The sequence below is a fragment of the Leucoraja erinacea genome, chromosome 10, assembly GCF_028641065.1.
Source record: "Leucoraja erinacea ecotype New England chromosome 10, Leri_hhj_1, whole genome shotgun sequence".
Classification (NCBI taxonomy): Eukaryota; Metazoa; Chordata; class Chondrichthyes; order Rajiformes; family Rajidae; genus Leucoraja; species Leucoraja erinaceus.
The window spans coordinates 44,477,866-44,496,932 of record NC_073386.1 but is presented as its reverse complement, the minus strand read 5'-3'; the positions used below and the strand labels follow the sequence as shown (position 1 = coordinate 44,496,932).

The following is a 19,067-nucleotide window of genomic DNA, read 5'->3' as shown; positions in this document are numbered from 1 at the left end:
GGAGGGATATTGATCGACAGCAGGTAGTGTAGCTGGGACATGTTGGTGGGTGTGGGCAAATTGCGCCGAAGGGCTTGTTTTCACACTGTATCACTCCATGACTACATTATACCTCCACCATGCATGAATGCTTCAAAATCAAGTGGTCGAGTTTTATTGCCATATACTCAAGCATAGAAACTAGGTGGAGGAATGGGCCATTTGGCCCTTTGAGCCAACACTGTCATTCAATATGATCATGGCTGTTCATCTAAAATCAGTACCTCTTTTCCAGTTGTTTCCCCATATCCCTTGATTTCGTTAGCCCCAAGAGCTAAATGTAACTCTCTTGAAAGCATCCAGTAAATTGGCCTGCACTGCCTTCTATGGCAGGGAATTCCACAGATTCACAACTCTCTGGGTGAAGAAAGTTTGTCCTCATCTCAGTCCTAACTGGCCTACCCTTTATTCTTAAACTGTGACCCCTGGTTCTGAACTCCCCTAACATCGGGATTTCTTTTCCTGCAGTTACAGTAAGTGAAAATCTAGCAGGCAAGCAGGACACTTTCTCCAACCACCCCCATTTGAAGGCCACTATTTTCCACCGTTTCTACCCAGTGCTTGGTACTTACTTCCAGCAGCCACTGTTTGTCCTCCAGTATGCGCCGAGCCACAGCCTGACCCATGCCGGTCACCTGGGCGAATTCGGCACTCTCACGGCAGCGGCGCAAAGCTTCCGACACCTCTGGCGGCCCGGGACTCTTGCACTGAGGCTGCTCCATGGCCGGAGCTGCAGTGAGCGACTCGCCAGCCTGGCAAACACTCGCCAGCCCGGCAAACACTTGCCAGCCTCGGCTCCCCGTCCGCATATGCCCCCGCCACTGCTTCTGCATCCATCCCTCCCTCCACCCCGGCTCTCCAACACCCGCGCCCCATGCAGTTGATATGAGTTTTGAGATTTTCATTGATAACATAATTTCTCACCTCAGAGGGTTAGAAATTTGTGATCAGCGTGCGAGCGCGAGAATTTGGCAAAATGCGTGATTCTCACGCTCAATGCGTGAGAGTTGGCAGCCTTGCCTGAGGAAACTTTCCTGAACATTCCTATCTAAACCATTCCCAGTCAATATAGGAAACATTTAAATCCCCTACCACAACAATCTTATTAGTCCTGCAACTGCCTACAATCTCCTGGCAAATTTGCTCTTCTAATTCCCCTTGACTATTTGGGGTCTTGTAGTACAGTCAGAGCCACATAGTATGCATAGGCATTTTTTTCTCATAGAAATTGTGTGGCATACACTTAATTATAAGGGAACATTAGAGCTAGGGTATGTCTCCTTCCAGAGTGGAATAATTTGACCCAACTCTCTAGCCAGGGGTTGGATTGTAGAAAACAATCTTTTTTGTTTATTTCAAATTTCCATATGCTGTGGTAAATATTGGAGAGACGACTAGCCGAATGCAATATGCATTTGTGGCAGATGGGTATCACATGCACACAAAGACTTGGTTGTGATGCCTTCCAGGGCGGAGTGGATAACTGGAGAAGGTTGCGGAGAATGCCAGCCAGGGTACGCGGCGCGGCGCGGCGTACGTGTGCGCGGCCCTGCAGCCTGGGAGGAGCAGCGAGCTGTCAAAAGGCGAAGACGCCGGCAAGGACGAGGAGAGAGGAAGAGCAAAGGGCCGTTTGAGGACAGGGCCGTCAACAACAACAATAACAAACTTTGTTCATAGATAAAGTAAAAGGGCTGAAAATGAGCAGGATCCTGACGGTGAAGACCAGCGCCTTCGACGACCAGAAGGCGGGCACAAGCGGCCTGAGGAAGCGCGTCTCCGTGTTCCAGTCCAAGGCGAACTATGCGGAGAACTTCATCCAGTCCATCCTGACAGCGGCCGCGGAGCCGGCCCAACGGCAGGACGCTGTGCTGGTGGTCGGCGGCGACGGCCGCTACTACAACAAGCAAATCATCCAGCTCATCATCCAGATGTCGGCAGCTAACGGGGTAAATCGCACGCACTCCGCGCACACGGTAGCCGGGAGAACCGGGCGGGTGTTTACGGGAGGCCGAGGCCGGGCAGGGCCTGGCGACATGTCCCCAGCACCAGCACACCACACACACACACACCACACACACACACACACACACACACACACACACACACACACACACACACACACACACACACACACACACACACACACACACACACACACACACACACACTCACACACACACACACACACCACACACACACACACACACACACACACACACACACACACACACACACGCACACACACAACTCTCACCTCTTGTCGCTTAAACTCTCAGTGGTCGTTTGATTTTATACCCTTACACAAAGATCGAGGGTCTCAATGGTCTGGGCATTGAGCGCAGTTCCGATAACAAACATTGCAACTCGAATTATATATAGTGAAGGACTTTTGTGCAGGGCTTGCTTTTCAGTCACGGCTTTGTAATTGTTGAGTGCACGAATGAATGAAACTCGAAAGTTTATGTTTTAAAAGGTAATTTAGAGGAGGAGGGGGAGGGTTTGTTGGCTCGTTTGATTATTTTTCCCTTTGCTGCCCTTCTGCAGCTTGATGACTTTTCATCCCCTCACCGTTTGACTTCTGACATTTTCCTATTTGTAACAGGATACTGGTGAGTTTTTCGGCCATGTAGGGTACTTGGTGTGTGACAGGAATTAAAAATACTTGTAATGCTTTTGTTTTGCTTAGAGTTGTGGTAATTTACTTGTCTCGCAGTTCTTCTTGCCAGGCCGCCTTGGTTGTGCAGGCCCGGTTACTATGGTTACGGTGGGAGGGGGTTGTGTACATAGCGAGAGAGATAACTCCCCCTATTGCACAAGGGACTAATATTGAACAACTATGTGCAAAAATTGTGAAAGGAGATTTGTCAGAAAAAATATATAAGCAACGAAAAGTGGGGAGATGAATAATGAAGTTTAAACCAAAATCCCACTGTTGCTCAAGTCTCAGTCCGAGGGCTGAAATTTAACACAGACCTAGGTGCCATTTGGAAAACACCACATGTTGCAAGGAGAGGAAGAATAACTTTAAATAAATGACTGTTGGAACTTTCATAATGTTAACAAAATGTATTGCCCCTGTATGTCTAGCGAAAAGGAGGATGAACTATCTTAATTCTTTGCAAATAACTTTAAGCTGTTGGTGCTCTGGTGCTTGATGGGGGGAAAAAACATGGATCCAGCTTTACCTTGCTATGATATTGGTTGACCTTCACACTGCAAATAGTTTGTACCACATCTATTTTTGGATGCTCAGATCTTCCAAATGGAAAGAGAAAAAGAGGGTGGTGGTGCAGCTAGTGGTGCTGCTATCTCACAGCACCAATTACCTGAGTTGGATCCTGATGTCGGGTGCTGTCTGCATGGAGTTTGCACATTCTCCCTGTGACCATGTGGGTTTTCACTGGGTATCCCAGTTTCCTACATCCCAAAAATGTGCAGGTTTGTAAGTTAATTGGCCTCTGTCAATTGCCTCTAGTGTGGAGAGAATGGATGTGACAGTGGGATACATAGAAGTGTGATTGGGTGATCAATGGTTAACATGGATTCTGTGGGCCAAAAGCCTTGTTTCCATGCAATATCTTTCAATCATTCAAAAATTGCTTTAATAAAAATGTCATAACGTGCTGGAGTAACTCAGCAGGTCAGGCAGCATCCCTGGAGCCCATGGATAGGTGATATGGTGGACATTTGTTCTGAAAAAGGATCTTGACCGGAAACATACTATCCTGTCTGCACAAGGGTCCTAACCTGAAATGTCACCTATCCACGTTCTCCGGAGATGCTCCATGACCGGCTGTTACTCCAGCACTTTGTGTGGTTTTTTGGTAAACCAACATCTGCAATTGATTAATTTTCAAATCAAAAACTGCAATATTTGGTTATGATCTCGAAATTCTTTTCCAATGAAGACAAAAAGTAACCGCAGAGACTGGAACAAAATATAGTACACTGGAAGAACTTAACAGATTAGGCAGCATCTGAGATGGTAAAAAGAGTACTTTGTTGTTTTCCTTCAGGATCCTGCATCAGGACTGAGAAGGAAGAGGAAATATTTTAGGTATGCAGAAGGTAGGCCAGAGGCTGTCATAGACAAAACCAAATAAGGGAAGGGGGGAGGTAACAAAGGGGCACTAAACCCAGCTGAAATGGTGAATGTGTAGGAGACGAACACCAGTGGTCTGAGCATTGGAAAATTCATTACTCCTACCATTAGATTGTAAGCTACCTCAGCGGAACATGAGATGATATTCTTCTAATTTGCGATTGGCCTTGCCAATCGCATTGGAGAAGGTGGAGGACAGACGGGACTGTGTGGGGGTGGGAAGGAAAATTGAAATGACTGTCAGCGACCATTCTTCGTGATTCTGGTTTGCTCCTCTCCATCACCTGCACTTTCCTGTTCAACTGTACCAGGTGCAACAATTGGCCCTTCATCTCTTCCCTTGCCACCATGCAGGGACCTAAACATCCCCTCTAAGTGAGTCAAAGATTCGGCTGTACCTCCAACCTCTACTGCATTCGGTGCTCATAATACGGCCTGCTCTGCATTGATGAAACTAAGCAAAAAACAGGCAACAGTTTTGTAAAGTGCCTGAGTGCTGTTTGCAAAGACCATCTTGAGCCTCTGGCTGCTGATCATTTCAACTCTCCTTCCCACACCCACACTGGCTGCCCTTGTCCTTCTCCATTGCTTTTGTGAGGTCAAATGCAAATTGGAAGAACAATATCTTGTATTTCCATGGTAGCTTACTCTCAAATGGTATGAACATTTAAATTTCAAATTTTAAGTAACTCCTGTCTTGATGCTCTTCTCCTACCTGCAATCTCCTGTCCATTGGTTTTATTATCCCATTGTTCATCACTTCCCGCTCCCCCCTCCCCCCTTCCTTCCTTCCCAAAAAATATCTGGTTCCACCTTTCAACCTCTGTCCCACCCATCATGCTGCTGTATCTTTCCTCTTCCCATTCAGCCCCCTCAGTCTTGATGCAAGGTTTGTTTCTATTGAGGTTGCTTAACACACAGAGTTTTTGCAGTGTAATGTTTTTTTTCTCCTATTCATTACTAATCTAATGATTCCATCTTTCGTGGCTGTTATCTGAAGGTCAGCAATGTGCAGCTGTGGAATCAAATTTATTCCTGAGCCAAGCTTCTGACCCTTCTTTCTTGTCAATTCCCATCTCTTGTAACATTGCGTATATTAGTGCTGGCTGAGCTCATCTGCTGAAATCATACCATAAGCAAATTATGCCTCTTGATCAGCTTCATGATGGGATGATTTGTATGTGAGGGTATCTTGAAGTAAATCTAATGGCCAGAAGACATCTTTGTTAATGTTGTCAAGTTCATTTTAAGATGTCTTTCAACGTCATGACTGTTTTCTTGAGGGATTTAAAACTACCACAGCTCTCTGAGTTTAATGCTATTTTCACAGGCAACACCATGCATGGAATTAGCTGAAAACCTCATTTAATGCTTAATGCAATTTATTTCATAAACAATGGAACTAAGCTCATGCTGAGGGAAAGGAAACCACTAACTGGATTGTACAGAAGCATTTAGAGACAAGGGTTAGGGTTAGGGTTAGGTTAGAGACAAAGTTCATTTGATAGAGTTGGATTAACTTTCTCCATTGCTGGACTGATCTTGTCTCTCTTCACCCTCGAGACATGGCCCAAAATGGGTGCCTTTTCTTCTACAGGGATTATGATAATTCTGCAGGGAAAGTTGACTTGTTTTCGGGATGTAATTTTGACACCTTTGGGTTGAAAACTGCAAAAGAAATTAAGTTTCTATGCATATGGGCCTGTATTTGGAGCTAATAGGTGTATTTTCAGTTTCAAGGCAACCCCTTTATATCTTGGTTCTGGAACTGGGATGTTGACATAGTTCAGCCACAGCTATGATAAAAAATACCAAGCAGGTCAAGCACAATAGACAATAGGTGCAGGAGTAGGCCATTTGGACCTTGGAGCCAGCACCGCCATTCAATGTGATCATGGCTGATCATCCACAATCATCAGTACCCCGTTCCTGCCTTCTCCCCATATCCCCTGACTTTGCTATCTTTAAGAGCCCTATGAAAGTATCTAGAGAACCGGCCTCCACTGCCCTCTGAGGCAGAGAGTTCCACAGACTCGCAACTCTCTGTGTTAAAAAGTGTTTCCTCATCTCTGTTCCAAATGGCTTACCCCTTATTCTTAACTGTGGCCCCCTGGTTCTGGACTCTCCCTACATCAGGAACATGTTTCCTGCCTCTAGCGTGTCCAAACCCTTAATAATCTTATATGTTTCAATAAGATCCCCTCACATCCTTCTAAATTCCAGAGTATACAAGCCCAGCTGCTCCATTCTCTCAGCATATGACAGTCCCGCCATTTCGGGAATTAACCTTGTGAAACTACGCCGCACACCCTCAATAGCAAGAATGTCCTTCCTCAAATTTGGAGACCAAAACTGCACACAATACTCCAGGTATAGTCCTACTAGGGGGCCCTGTACGACTGCCGAAGGACCTCTTTGCTCCTATACTCAACTCCTCTTATTATGGACAACATGCCATTTGCTTTCTTCACTCTCTGCTGTACCTGCATGCTTACTTTCATTGACTGATGAACAAGGAGCCCCAGATCCTGTTGTACTTCGCCTTTTCCCAACTTGACACCATTTAGATAATAATCTGCCTTCCTGTTTTTGCTACCAAAGTGGATAACCTCACATTTATCCACATTAAATTGCATCTGCCATGCATCTGCCACTCACCCAACCTGCCCTATCCCTCCTCTGTGCCTTTTTCATTCACATACCTGTCAAGATATTTCTCAAACGTTGTTACTATTCCTGTCGCCTATTCCTCCTCTGGCAGTTCTTTCCAGGTACTAACTACTCTTTGTGTGTGGGGGGAAATTACCCCTCTGATCCACTTCAAACTTCCTATCCCATAGAGGGAGGAATAGGGCATTAATGTAGATAAGTGGGATTATTTTAGATCGACATAGTGATTGGCATAGATGTATTGGGCCGAACGGCCCATTTCTATGCTGTGCAATTCTAATGTAGTGTACTAGATGTAGTGTACCTGGATGTAGTGTACCTTGACCCTTGAAACCTTCAACCAAGGGTTTCTAGTTTTAGATATCACTGACAAAGGAAAAATACTCTGGCTGTCTACCCCAAGTTACGCTCTGTTGCATACTATACGTCAGGACATTGGATTTTGCAGGGGTGATCTATCTTGCTCCGCTCTAAGATCTTTGGTCTACCCTATCCAGGCCTTTCAATTTTATGTTCTCTATCATGTTGCCTTTCAGCCTCCTTCACTCTTCAGAAAAACAGCCCCTGCCTATCCAATCTTTCCTTTTAACTTGAGCCCCCTCCCCCCCCAATCAAGGCAACATCCTTGATTTTTTCAACATTTATATTTTTTATGATTAGCTGTATTGCTACTGAACCTGCTTCACTATTCAACGGGATAATGGCTGATCTGACCTTGGCCTCAACTCAATTTTTCTATCTGTTTTCCCCCATCTTGAATTTCACTTCTATCTTAAAGGTGCGACTTGACATTCTGAAACTGTCCTAGTCTTGATTCCCCGTGAGGGGAAATATTCATTAGTTAACTACCCTCTGAATCTTACGCTTCACTAAGATCTCTCCGAATTCTATAAATTGTAATGAATATTGGTTCAATTGGTTCAACCTATCCTCTAAGAAAATGTCTTCATTCCAGGAGACAAACATAATCTTTGAGCTTTCATTGTAAGTGTATGTCTCTTCAAAAATGGAGTCCTGAGCAGGACTCAGTTGTATTTTTAGATTACATCTCTCCTGCAATAAAAGCCAAGATTCTGCTGACTTTTGGTGCCTGAGTGATAGCTCCTTGTCTTTCAAGTATAAGGACGCTTGGAGCTCTCTTTACAGTGGCATTCTGCAGTTTTAATTTGCACAATATTGTGCATTTCTATTCTTCCGATCAGAATGGATAAACTTGCAATTCCCTGGTTTTGATCTGCCATATTATTGTCCATTCATTTAACTTGTTCCTTTGCAGCAAAGTGTGTATTGTCAGCAAATTTGGTTGCAGTACTCATGAAAGTAGATTCTCAGTGGCCCAGGTGGTGATTCTTGTGACATTCCACTGGTTATTCATAAACCAGCAAACAAGCACTGCATTTTTTTAAGAGGGAATTTTGTACGTTTTTTCTTGTCTCCACTGTGCTATTTTTCATTCTGAATTTTCTTTTCCCAACACCTCCATACTCGCCGTTATACACTATTCTGCACAACTCCAGACCCAGCAGAGGTGATGGCATAGTGTTATACTATTGGCAGGGAACTGGCCAGGGAGTCCTCCACAGTGACTCTGGATCCTATCAAATCTCATGGTATCAAGTTAAGCCTGGGCAAGGAGACCTTCTGCTGATTGCCTCCTGCTGTTCTACCTCACCTGATTAATCAGTACTACTCCAAGAAGAACACAACTTGGAGTGCTGAGAGTGGCGAAGGTGTAGAATATACTCTGGACAGGGACCCTATCTGGTCAGCGGAAAGACTATACATGGTTACAATCAAGTTGTCCACAGTGTACAGTTACAGGATAAAGGGAATAATGTTTAGTGCAAGATAAGGTCCGATTACAGACAGTCCGAGAGCTTCCAATGAGGTAGATGGTTGGCCAGAATCGCTCTCTAGTTGATGATAGGATGGTTCAGTTGCTGCAAGGTTGTTGCTGCTCGATTCATTCTGAAGTAGGCGGTGAGGGAATCAACAAGAGGGAAAAATCAACGCGATCTTGTCTTCACCAATATACCTGTTGCAGATGCGTCTGTTCACTGCAGTATCAGTTGGAGAGACTATTGCGCAGGTTCTTGTAGAGACAAAACCTGTTTTAATAGTGAAAATATGCTTAATTGAGCCATGTGGCATCACCACCATGTTAAATAGAGCAAATTGTACTTGACCGCAATCTGCAATCTCATGCCTGGCATATCTCCAACTTGACCATCATTGATGAACCAGCTGATTAGCTTTTGTTCAATGAAGAATGCAGGAGGACATGCTTGTAGGAGCACCAGGATAAAGGATTAACCTGGTGAAGCTACAGATATGGACCACTTGCATCATAAACAGCAAAATCAGAATTCTGCTCTGCAGTCCTACCACATCCAGTTGTCAATGGTGGTGGAAATTAAACAACACATAAGAGAAAGAGCCTTAACAAATATCCCCATATTGAATGATGGGGGAGCCCAGAACATCAGTTCAAAAGAAGAAGCTGAAGCATTAGCAAGAATCTTTGGCCAGAAATGCCAAGCGGATGATCCAATCATCGCTGTTGATTACACAATTTTCAGCACTATTCACAGCTTCTCAGATAATGAAGCAGTCCACATTGCAAAAAGAATAAAACCTGGACAGTATCTGGTGGCAAATAAGATTTGTGCCACACAAGTGCCAGGAAATCCAATCTTTACATTCAGTGGCACTGCCATCACGGAATCCTGTGCTATCAATATCCAGGAACGTAACGGCATACTCTCCATTTGTCTGGAAACTTCACAACTCTCGGGAAGCTCAACACTATATATTCACAATTATTCACTCCCTCAAAGTCAAGTTTATTCATCACATGTACCCAAAGGTGCAGTGGAATGAATTTGCCAGTAGTGATACACTTAAAAAAAAAAAGAACACACAATACACAATAGAATTTAACGCAAACATCCACCCACAGCATTCTTCACTGTGGTGGAAGGCCACAAAGTTTAGCCAGTCCCCGGCAAGGGATCCCAGGCTCCTGATGGTAAGTCCACGCCACGCCTGCGGCTAGAAGCTCCGCAGACCACAGCCCCATGGTCCAAAGTCACTAGGCCAGCAATCGGAGCACTCCTTTCCGGCGACCCCCGGCAAGGGTTCGCTCGCTCCACGATGGAAAAGTCCACACTGCGCCCGCTGCTGAAGCTCTTGGGCCCGACTCCGGGAAAGGGCGCTCCAATCCAAGTTGTTAGGCCGCGAGGGGGGAGGAGGAGAAGTGACATAGAAAAAGTCGCCTCTCCGTCGAGGGTGACTGAAGAACGGTTTTCCCCTTCCCCCTCCCTCCCCACCCTCACCCCCACACAAAACACACCGAGAAACACCTAAAACAAACACTTAGACAAACCAAAAAAATCTAAATTACTCGAAATAACGAACACGCTGCTGGCAGGGCAGCCGACTCGCAGCGCCCTCAACTGACTGGCATAGCACCATAGTATCAGTATATACCATCCACAGGATTCTTTGCAACAACTCCACAAGACACCTTTGACATTATCTTCCAAACTCGACCAACAATGACAGTAAAGGCAAGGGAACACTACCACTTGAAAATTGCCACATAACATACTAACTTGGATATATATCAAGGACTGCAGCAGTTCAAGAAGGCAACTCATCACCACCTTCTAAAGGACATTTCAGAACGGGGAATTAAATGCTGGCTCAGCCTGTGAAGCTAACATCCCTTGAATTTTTTTTAGAGGTACTCCTCTGCAGTACTACCCTAATGATGCATTGTGGGAGGTGTCATTTTTCGGTGAGACCCAAGTGAAGTCTGCACATGATTGAAGAAAAAAAAATTATTGGCGGATTCTCATTCAAAATTACCAAAAGTCTTTAATTGGTGATATAGACTGAGTATAAAATTGCTGCCATGTTTTCATACATGCTCTTAAATTGTATATGAAATGCATTTGGTTGACTTGAAGACATGATGGCTAAAGTTCTAAAGATAATTTTTTCTCTTTATAATAAAATGTGTTAATTATAATTAATATCATCCTAGTGGCATTTTTACTGAACATTTAGGGGTTGTGGTTACCAGGTAAATTCCAGGTTGCATGTAATCTAGGTTAAAGGTGAGTGCCATGTTAAGACATTACAATTGAACATGAATAAAAATGTTTAAAAGCAAGGACCTACCCACGTATTTGGGTCATGTGAAAATGGTTTGTCCGAATGTTTCGGTAAAAGTTAGTTGTTATGTTCGGGAGGGATAGCTAGGTTCGGGGGAACATAGCTTTGAGTCTTACCTTCAAGTGTTTACCTTCAAAGTGTTTACCTTAAAATCCAAAAGAGATGGAGAAAAACTAAATATTGATCAAAGCTGACAACGTGCAATCTTTCAGCAGTTCCATTCTGTTCTTATCTTGTTATCCATGTTGGAGCAATGTATGGAATTGTGAAACTCAGTGACAATATTAGCAAATGATAAGATAACAGTTTATGCAAAATCACTTTGGCAAGACACTTAGAGGATACATTTTTATCCACCCCACCACCCCCAACGATGGCAATTTACTTGCACGAAAATAGACAATGTATTGGTAACAAAAGATATAGCAAAATATTTCTTCCAAGTAACCTTTGAAAATCATACGTGAAAGGAGAAAAATTAGGCCATTCGGCCTCATCAATTCTACTCCGCCATTCAATCATGGCTGATCTATCCCTCCCTCCTAACCCCATTCTCCTGCCTTCTCCTCATAACCTGTGACACCCGTACTAATCAAGAATCTATCTGTGCCTTAAATATATCCACTGACAGCCTTCTGTGGCAAAGAATTCTACAGATTCACCACCCTCTGACTAAAGAAATTCCTCCTCATCTCCTTCCTAAAAGAACGTTATTAAAAAGACGTGCAAATAGAAACAAAGTAAGCATTTCAGGTCAGATGCACCTCCATTAGAACTGGGAAATTGAGAAAACAAGTTAGTTTTAAGTTGCAGAGAAGAAGAGAAAGGAATGGATATGCACTGGTAAAAGAATGGTTAACTGGAAGAATGATTTCTAAGGTGCATCATTTGAATTTGTTATGTCATTTGAGACATGCTGATCATCCTTATATTTATGGAGGCATTGCTATGCTTTCTTGGCTATAGCACCAATATGATTGGACCCGGACAAATGTTTAGTGATATTTGCACAAAGGAACTTAAAACTCTCGACTATCTCTATCCACTTTAGTACTATCAACATAGACTGGGGGGTGTACTTAATCCTAGTTTCTGAAGTCATCAACCAGCTCCTTCATTTTACTGATATGGAGGCAGAGGTTGACAAAAATGCTGGAGGAACTCAGCGGGTGAGGCAGCATTTATGGAGTGAAGGAATAGGTGATGTTTCGGGTCGAGACCCTTCTTCAGACTGATGTGGTGGGGGGCAGGAAGAAAAAAGGAAGAGGCGGAGACAGTGGGCTGTGGGAGAGCTGGGGAGGGGAAAGAGGGAGAAAGCAAGGACTACCTGAAATTGGAGAAGTCAATGTTCATACCGCTGGGGTGTAAACTATCCAAGCGAAATGTGAGGTGCTGCTCCTCCAATTTGCGGTGGGATTCACTCTGGCCATGGAGGAGGAGGTGTTGGGCAAAGCGATCGCCAAGCCTACGCTTGGTCTCACCTATGTAGAGCAGCTGACACCTAGAGCAGCGGATGCAATAGATTAGGTTGGAGGAGATGCAGGTGAACCTCTGCCACACCTGGAAAGACTGCTTAGGTCCTTGGATGGAGTCGAGGGGGGAGGTAAAGCGACAAGTTAGCATTTCGTGCGGTTGCAAGGGAAAGTAGCAGGGGAGGGGGTGGTTTGGGTGGGAAGGGACGAATTGACCAGGGAGTTACGGAGGGAGGGGTCTCTGTGGCCAGTGGTGGGATCCCGTTGGAGGTGGCAAAAATGTCAGAGGATTATCTGTTGTTACCGTCACACTATGTTACTAAGAGGTTGTTGCCTTGACACTATGTTACTAAGCTTTCACTCTCCTTCTTGTACTCCATCTTGCCTTTTGGGATCCAGCCTGCTATGGTTGTGTCATATGCAAAGTAAGTGTGGTTACAGCAGGATTTGGCTGTGCAATCATGAGTGTATAGGGAGTATAGTAAGGGGCAGAGAGCACAGCCATGCAGGGTGGAGAATGGTTTGTTGCCTATTGTCACTGATTGTGCTCAATGGGAGAGGAAGTGATGGATCCAATTGTAGAGTTGTGGTTGTTCTGGGCTCTGGCTTAATGCAGAATTTTCTCTTGCCATCCCTGATGACTTAGTGAACGTCCTATCTGGATTTCTTGTACAGGTCTAGATTGCCCGACGAATGCCACAGACTTGTCCATCAACAGTAGTGGATCTTGTGGTTCATCCATGGTCTCTCTTTGTGGAAAACTTGGATCGTCTTCTTTGGCAAGCAGTCTTCTCCACTTTTACTGATTGAAATCTGTGATAGCAGTGTCATATTCATTTAGGTTGGCCTATGAGTTCTGGAATATGGAACGGCCCACCAACTCAAAGCAAATATGTAGAATCTCACCTGTTTCCTTAAAACAGCTCTACACAACTTTCTGGACTGAATCCTCATACTTAAGTGTCTGTGCGGAAACAGTTATTCCAGTCACAATAGCAATTTTTAAATTACATTTTGAGGCAGGGTAAAGCATAATTTAAGAATGTGTATTTATTTTTTTTTATTACACAATTTAAAATTAAGTTACAGTGCCCTCTATAATGTTTGGGACAAAGACTGGTTAGCTGCAAAAATAGGAGAGCCAGGTTACAGTTTGCCAAGAAATACTTAAAAGAGCAACCACAGTTCTGGAAAAAGGTCTTGTGGTCAGATGGGACGAAGATTAACTTACTGTATTTCCCGGTAACAAAAACGCTATATTTTACCCTAAAATAAGGCCCGAAAATTTACCTGCGTCTTGGAGGCCGAAGTTTAGATTGTTAGCCAAGAAAGATATACTTGGCTATCCCTCAGTACAGTCCAGAGGAAGTCCAGAACAAGGTGTCATAATTTAAGGATAAGGGAGAAATCTTTTAGGACCGAGATGAGAAAAACATTTTGAATTCTCTGCCTCTGCCACAGAATGTAGTTGAGGCCAGTTCATATTTAAGGTCAGCTATATTTAAGAGGGAGTTAGATGTGGCCCTTGTGGCTAAAGGGAGTCAGAGGGTATAGAGAGAAGGCAGGTACAGGATACTGAGTTGGATGATCAGCCATGATCATATTGAATGGCGGTGCAGGCTCGAAGGGCCGAATGGCCTACTCCTGCACCTATTTTCTATGTTGGTGGGGGAAGAGTTCCTTCTACAACGTGTGGTGAGTCTGGCCCGGGTCAACACGGCTGGGCCGCCAGGGGTAAAGTTGCGGGGAGGGCAGGTGAGTTGAGAAGGAGGGGGTCGGGGATCATGCCAGCAACTCACTCAGTAGCTCGGGTGGCTGCGAGCGGCCGTCAGGACCGGACAGCAGAACTGCAGCTAGACCCAGGGCATGCAGGCAACCTGTGAACTACAGCTAGTCCCAGGGCTCACAGGCACCTGGGTGTTACAGCCAGTCCCGGGACAGGCGACCTGGGAACTGCAGCCAGTCCCGGGGACGCGAGGGTGCTGGGAACTGCAGCTAGTCCCCGGGGCACGCAGATAATCTGGAACCTAATTGAAAAACACACGAAAACTATGTATTATTAGTATGTATTATTACTAATTTATGTATTAATAGTGTATTATTACTAATTACTAATTTAGTTAGTATGTATTATTACCTCCATTTATTAACTATGGCGATAGATGTGGCCTGCCATCCGCTCACAAACATGAGTCCTGGCCCCTATGCAAAAAAGGTTGCCGACCTCTGGACTAAACCAAACCCTTGATCCTGTCCCGTCAGTCTTTTTTTCAAAATTTAGCAACTCAAAATGGGGGTGCGTCTTCATTGCCGGGAAATACGGTATGTCAGAGTTTATGCAAGAGCAAAGTATGGAGGAGTGAAGGAACTGCCCAAGATCCAAAACAAACCACCTCATCTGTGAAACATGGTGGTGGGGGTGTTATGGCCTGGACATGCATGACTGCTGAAGGTACTGGCTCACTTATCTTCATTGATGATACAACTGCTGATGGCAATAGCATAATGTATTCTGAAGTGTATAGACACATCCTATCTGCTCAAGTTCAAATAAATACCTCAAAACTTATTGGCTGACAGTTCATTCTGCAGCAAGACAATGATCCCAACCATACTGCTAAAGCAACAAAGGAGTTTTTTAAAGCTAAAGAATGGCCAATTCTTGAGTGGCCAAGTCAATCACCCGATCTGAACCCAATTGAGCATGCCTTTTATATTCTAAAGAGAAAACTGAAGGGGACTAGCCCCCAAAACAAGCATAAGCTAAAGATGGCTGAACACAGGCTTGGCAGAGCATCACCAGAGAAGACACCCAGCAACTGGTGATGTCCATGAATTGCAGACTTCAAGCAGTCATTGCATGCAAAGGATATGCAACAAAATACTAAACATGACTACTTTCATTTACATGACATTGCTGTGTCCCAAACATTATGGTGCCCTGAAATGTGGGGGCTATGTATAAACACTGCTGTAATTTCTACATGATGAAACCAAAATGTATAAAAAGGGCCTTTATTAAAATCTGACAATGTGCACTTTAACCACATGTGATTTTTGTTCTATTACAAATCTCAAAATTGTGGAATACAGAGATAAATAAATAAATGATGGGTCTTTGTCCCAAACATACTGCATTCTTTAATTTGGATAACACAAGATACTGGGAAGCAAAGCAAGCCAGTTAGTGTACTTCAGCAATCAAGTCAGAGTAATTACCTCCTTCAAATTTCATAAGTCTCTTGAACACACAGAGAAGTTTTCTTATACTGTACAATTCTGTCACATTCACCCTTGCATACTAATTTCATTGGATGCTAACAATTGGAGTGCCAACAGTAGCAAAGTAAACCTGCTCCTTCCAATGTAACTTGTCATGGAAGTGCCGTCTTGGGTCTGATGTGTCTTTGATTTACATTATCAAAAGGCATACTGGCTGGGGTTCTGACGGCCACAAAAGAAACCTTGAACAGTAAATTTGCATCTTTCATTTGAAAAATTAATTTTGAATTATTGATGGAGCACATTTAAACACTCTGAATTGCAGGTGGAGCACATTTAGCAAAAAATGTGTCAATTTAGACGAGTCTGGAATTTTAAAAGTATTCTGGTTATACTGATGTAAAATTAAAATGATGGGCATTAATACCAAAACAATTGAATGCGCACAAGTTCTATGCAGGTGAAACTGATCAAAAGTTACTGATTTAACTTAATCGTTCCACCATTGTTTATTTCCCCTTGAAGTTGGGAAAGGTCATTGCAGACCATAAGAAGATCACAATACTTCATAAGGTATATTAGAATTCTGATAATTCATAATGCGTTACCTGCATAGAATTAAGTGAGTCACTCTTACATTGTTCGCTATCAAAAACACTAATTTATCAGCTTGATGGAAATCAATTCCATGTAGCTGAGTTATGGATGATGGATAACAGCGGGTTATTAAAGAAACAAATGTATGTCCATATCTAAGAACGCACCTGTAACTGAGAAGGTGACCTCCTGTCAGATTCTTACAGAATCAACCTTATTTTGTCCTTCAGATCAGCACTGTCCAGCAACTGTTCAGCAAGTGTTCATTCAGAATCTGATAGTTAATTTTTTATCAGACCATTAGATTTTATTTCTTTAAGATTGGACATTTTCTTTTTGGAAAATTTCTAGAAATTAAGATTATAGGCAGAGACATTATAACATGCTGCGGGGATAAAATTTTACACCTCAAGGACATGCACGGAATGAATCCCCATATCAAAGTGTTCTAATAAGTAGAAGAGGCTGTCTCTTGTCCTATGGAGGGATAGCCAAGCATTATTTTCTGTTTGCTTATCAACAACATCAAAACCATGCAAGGCAGTGGCACATTATTGCCATGTTGATGGAACTTCAGAAATTATGCAGGTCTTTAGTTAAATCGTCAGTTATCCCCAAAACATTAAATACCACATATTAAAGTAAAATATAATTGTTTAAGTAATTTATAAAGACTACTAGACTAAGTGGCCTTCGTCACATGGGATCCCTGATCCCCTAACGCAATATTTCACCATTAAGCCATAGCCCCCAACTGCGCATGATTGGCTCATGGTCATGGCTCAAAGAAAGTGGAGGGATAGAGGGAGGGTGAGGGGTGTATCAGTGTATAATGAGAGTCTGTGACCCCTCTCCCTCCCTACCCCTGTTTCTCACCAAAGATCTTAGAGCAGATCTAAGAGCTTTGTTTCTCACTGTGTCTCTTTACCCTCCCCCTTCCCCTTCCGTTTTCCTCTTCCACCTCTACCGCCTTCCCTCCCTCGTCCCCAGTGGTGCATCAGTTTGGAGCAGTCATTTAGACACTCATTAGGAGGCTGTGAACACAAATGGGGCATTTGGACGGTGTAAACTCGTTGTGACCCTCTAAGCCCACGCAAGGGGCGTTTAGATTCTTGAACCCTATCCCAGCTAGAGATGGGACTCTAGACCCATCCCCGAGTGATGTTAGAAGCCTCTAAACTCGTTAGGAATATCTTAATGTTTCTTGACCATCAGAACACAGTCTAGTGATCTCTGGGACTCTCTGATCGCGTCCCACAGGCATTCAGACGCTCCTAGAGAGGTTTGGCCCGTCCCACCTCGTCAGCAGAAGTTTGCACCCTCTAAACGTTACCCGGCGGGAGTTTTTGTACCATCTAAATGCAAACCCAATGGCCTTGTGAACCTCTAAATGCATTCAACGGGCACTTGTACGCTCTAAATGTGAACTAGCGGGAGATTCAACCCTCAACACGAATCCCATGGGTGGTTGGACCCATTAAACATGCACCTGCTGGAGTCTTTATCCTCTAAACGCACTCAGCGTGCCTTAACCCTCTAAACTTAAATCGGCGGTTGTGGCGGGGGAGAGGGCTCGGAGAAAAGACGGGGGGAAATCCATGAGGGAGAGGGTATCACGGGGGAGGGGACAGGAGCCAAGGAGGGGGACCAGAGGGGAAGGGGCTGGAGCTGCGGATCGTTGCGATGGCGGTGTGTTTGGGACTCACAGCGGGTGCTGGATGCTCTCCTCCGCCGGGATCAGTTTCACTGGTTTCCGTTTGACGACATACATTTGGCTTGACTTACTTTTAGAGAATTAGGCAAGGCAGGTGACTGATCATTCAGTGAGCAAACCTTTTGGGAAAGGCAACCACAATTCTATTATTTCTATGCATATTCCAGTTAAATTGAAGAGTAAGGCAGGTAGGAGTAAGGGACCTTGGATGACGAGAGAAATTGAGGTTCTTGCAGGAAAAAGGCATGGGTGATGTATACGCAGCTGGAATCAAGTGCAACCCTAGAGGCGTATAAGAGATTGAGGAGCATATTTCAAGGTCAGTTTATTGTCACATGTACCAGTTAAGGTACAGTGAAATTTGAGTTACTTAAGAATGAAATCAGGGGGCAAAAGGATGGCATGGCATAGTTCTGGTAGATAAGGATCAAGGAGATTTTCAACATTCATTAAAGTAGAGATTTTCAACATTCATCATAGAGGCCCTCAGAAACCAAAATGGTCAAGTTTGTGTGGAGCTGCAGCATGTGGGCAAAATTTCCAATGAATATTTCTCCTCTGTTTTTACTGTGTAAAAAGACATGACGACTAGAGATCTTGGGACAATTGATTGAGATTTCTTGAGGACGGTCCATAATACAGTTGAGGAGGTGCTGGATGTCCAAAGATGTCCAAAGGCTCAGTGCTGGGACCCCAGCTATTTACAATATATATTAATGATCTGGATCAGGGAATTGAAGGCAATATCTCCAAGTTTGCGGATGACACTAAGCTGGGGGGCAGTGTTAGCTGTGAGGAGGATGCTAGGAGACTGCAAGGTGACTTGGATAGGCTGGGTGAGTGGGCAAATGTTTGGCAGATGCAGTATAATGTGGATAAATGTGAGGTTATCCATTTTGGTGGCAAAAACAGAAAAGCAGACTATTATCTAAATGGTGGCCGAGTAGGAAAAGGGGAGATGCAGCGAGACCTGGGTGTCATGATACACCAGTCATTGAAAGTAGGCATGCAGGTGCAGCAGGCAGTGAAGATAGCGAATGGTATGTTAGCTTTCATAGCAAAAGGATTTGAG

At 44.0% G+C, this 19,067-nt stretch overlaps 1 protein-coding gene across 1 annotated transcript in view; it reads left to right on the top strand.

Moving 5' to 3' along the window:
• The first annotated feature begins 1,571 nt into the window (after window positions 1–1,571).
• The window catches only part of pgm1 (phosphoglucomutase 1), a 77,459-nt gene continuing 59,963 nt past the window's right edge, over window positions 1,572–19,067 (top strand). Inside the window, exon 1 of the mRNA XM_055642086.1 lies at window positions 1,572–1,985. Within this exon, the coding sequence (XP_055498061.1) occupies window positions 1,737–1,985 (249 nt within the window). The 5' untranslated portion in view covers window positions 1,572–1,736. The remainder of the gene's footprint in view (window positions 1,986–19,067) is intronic.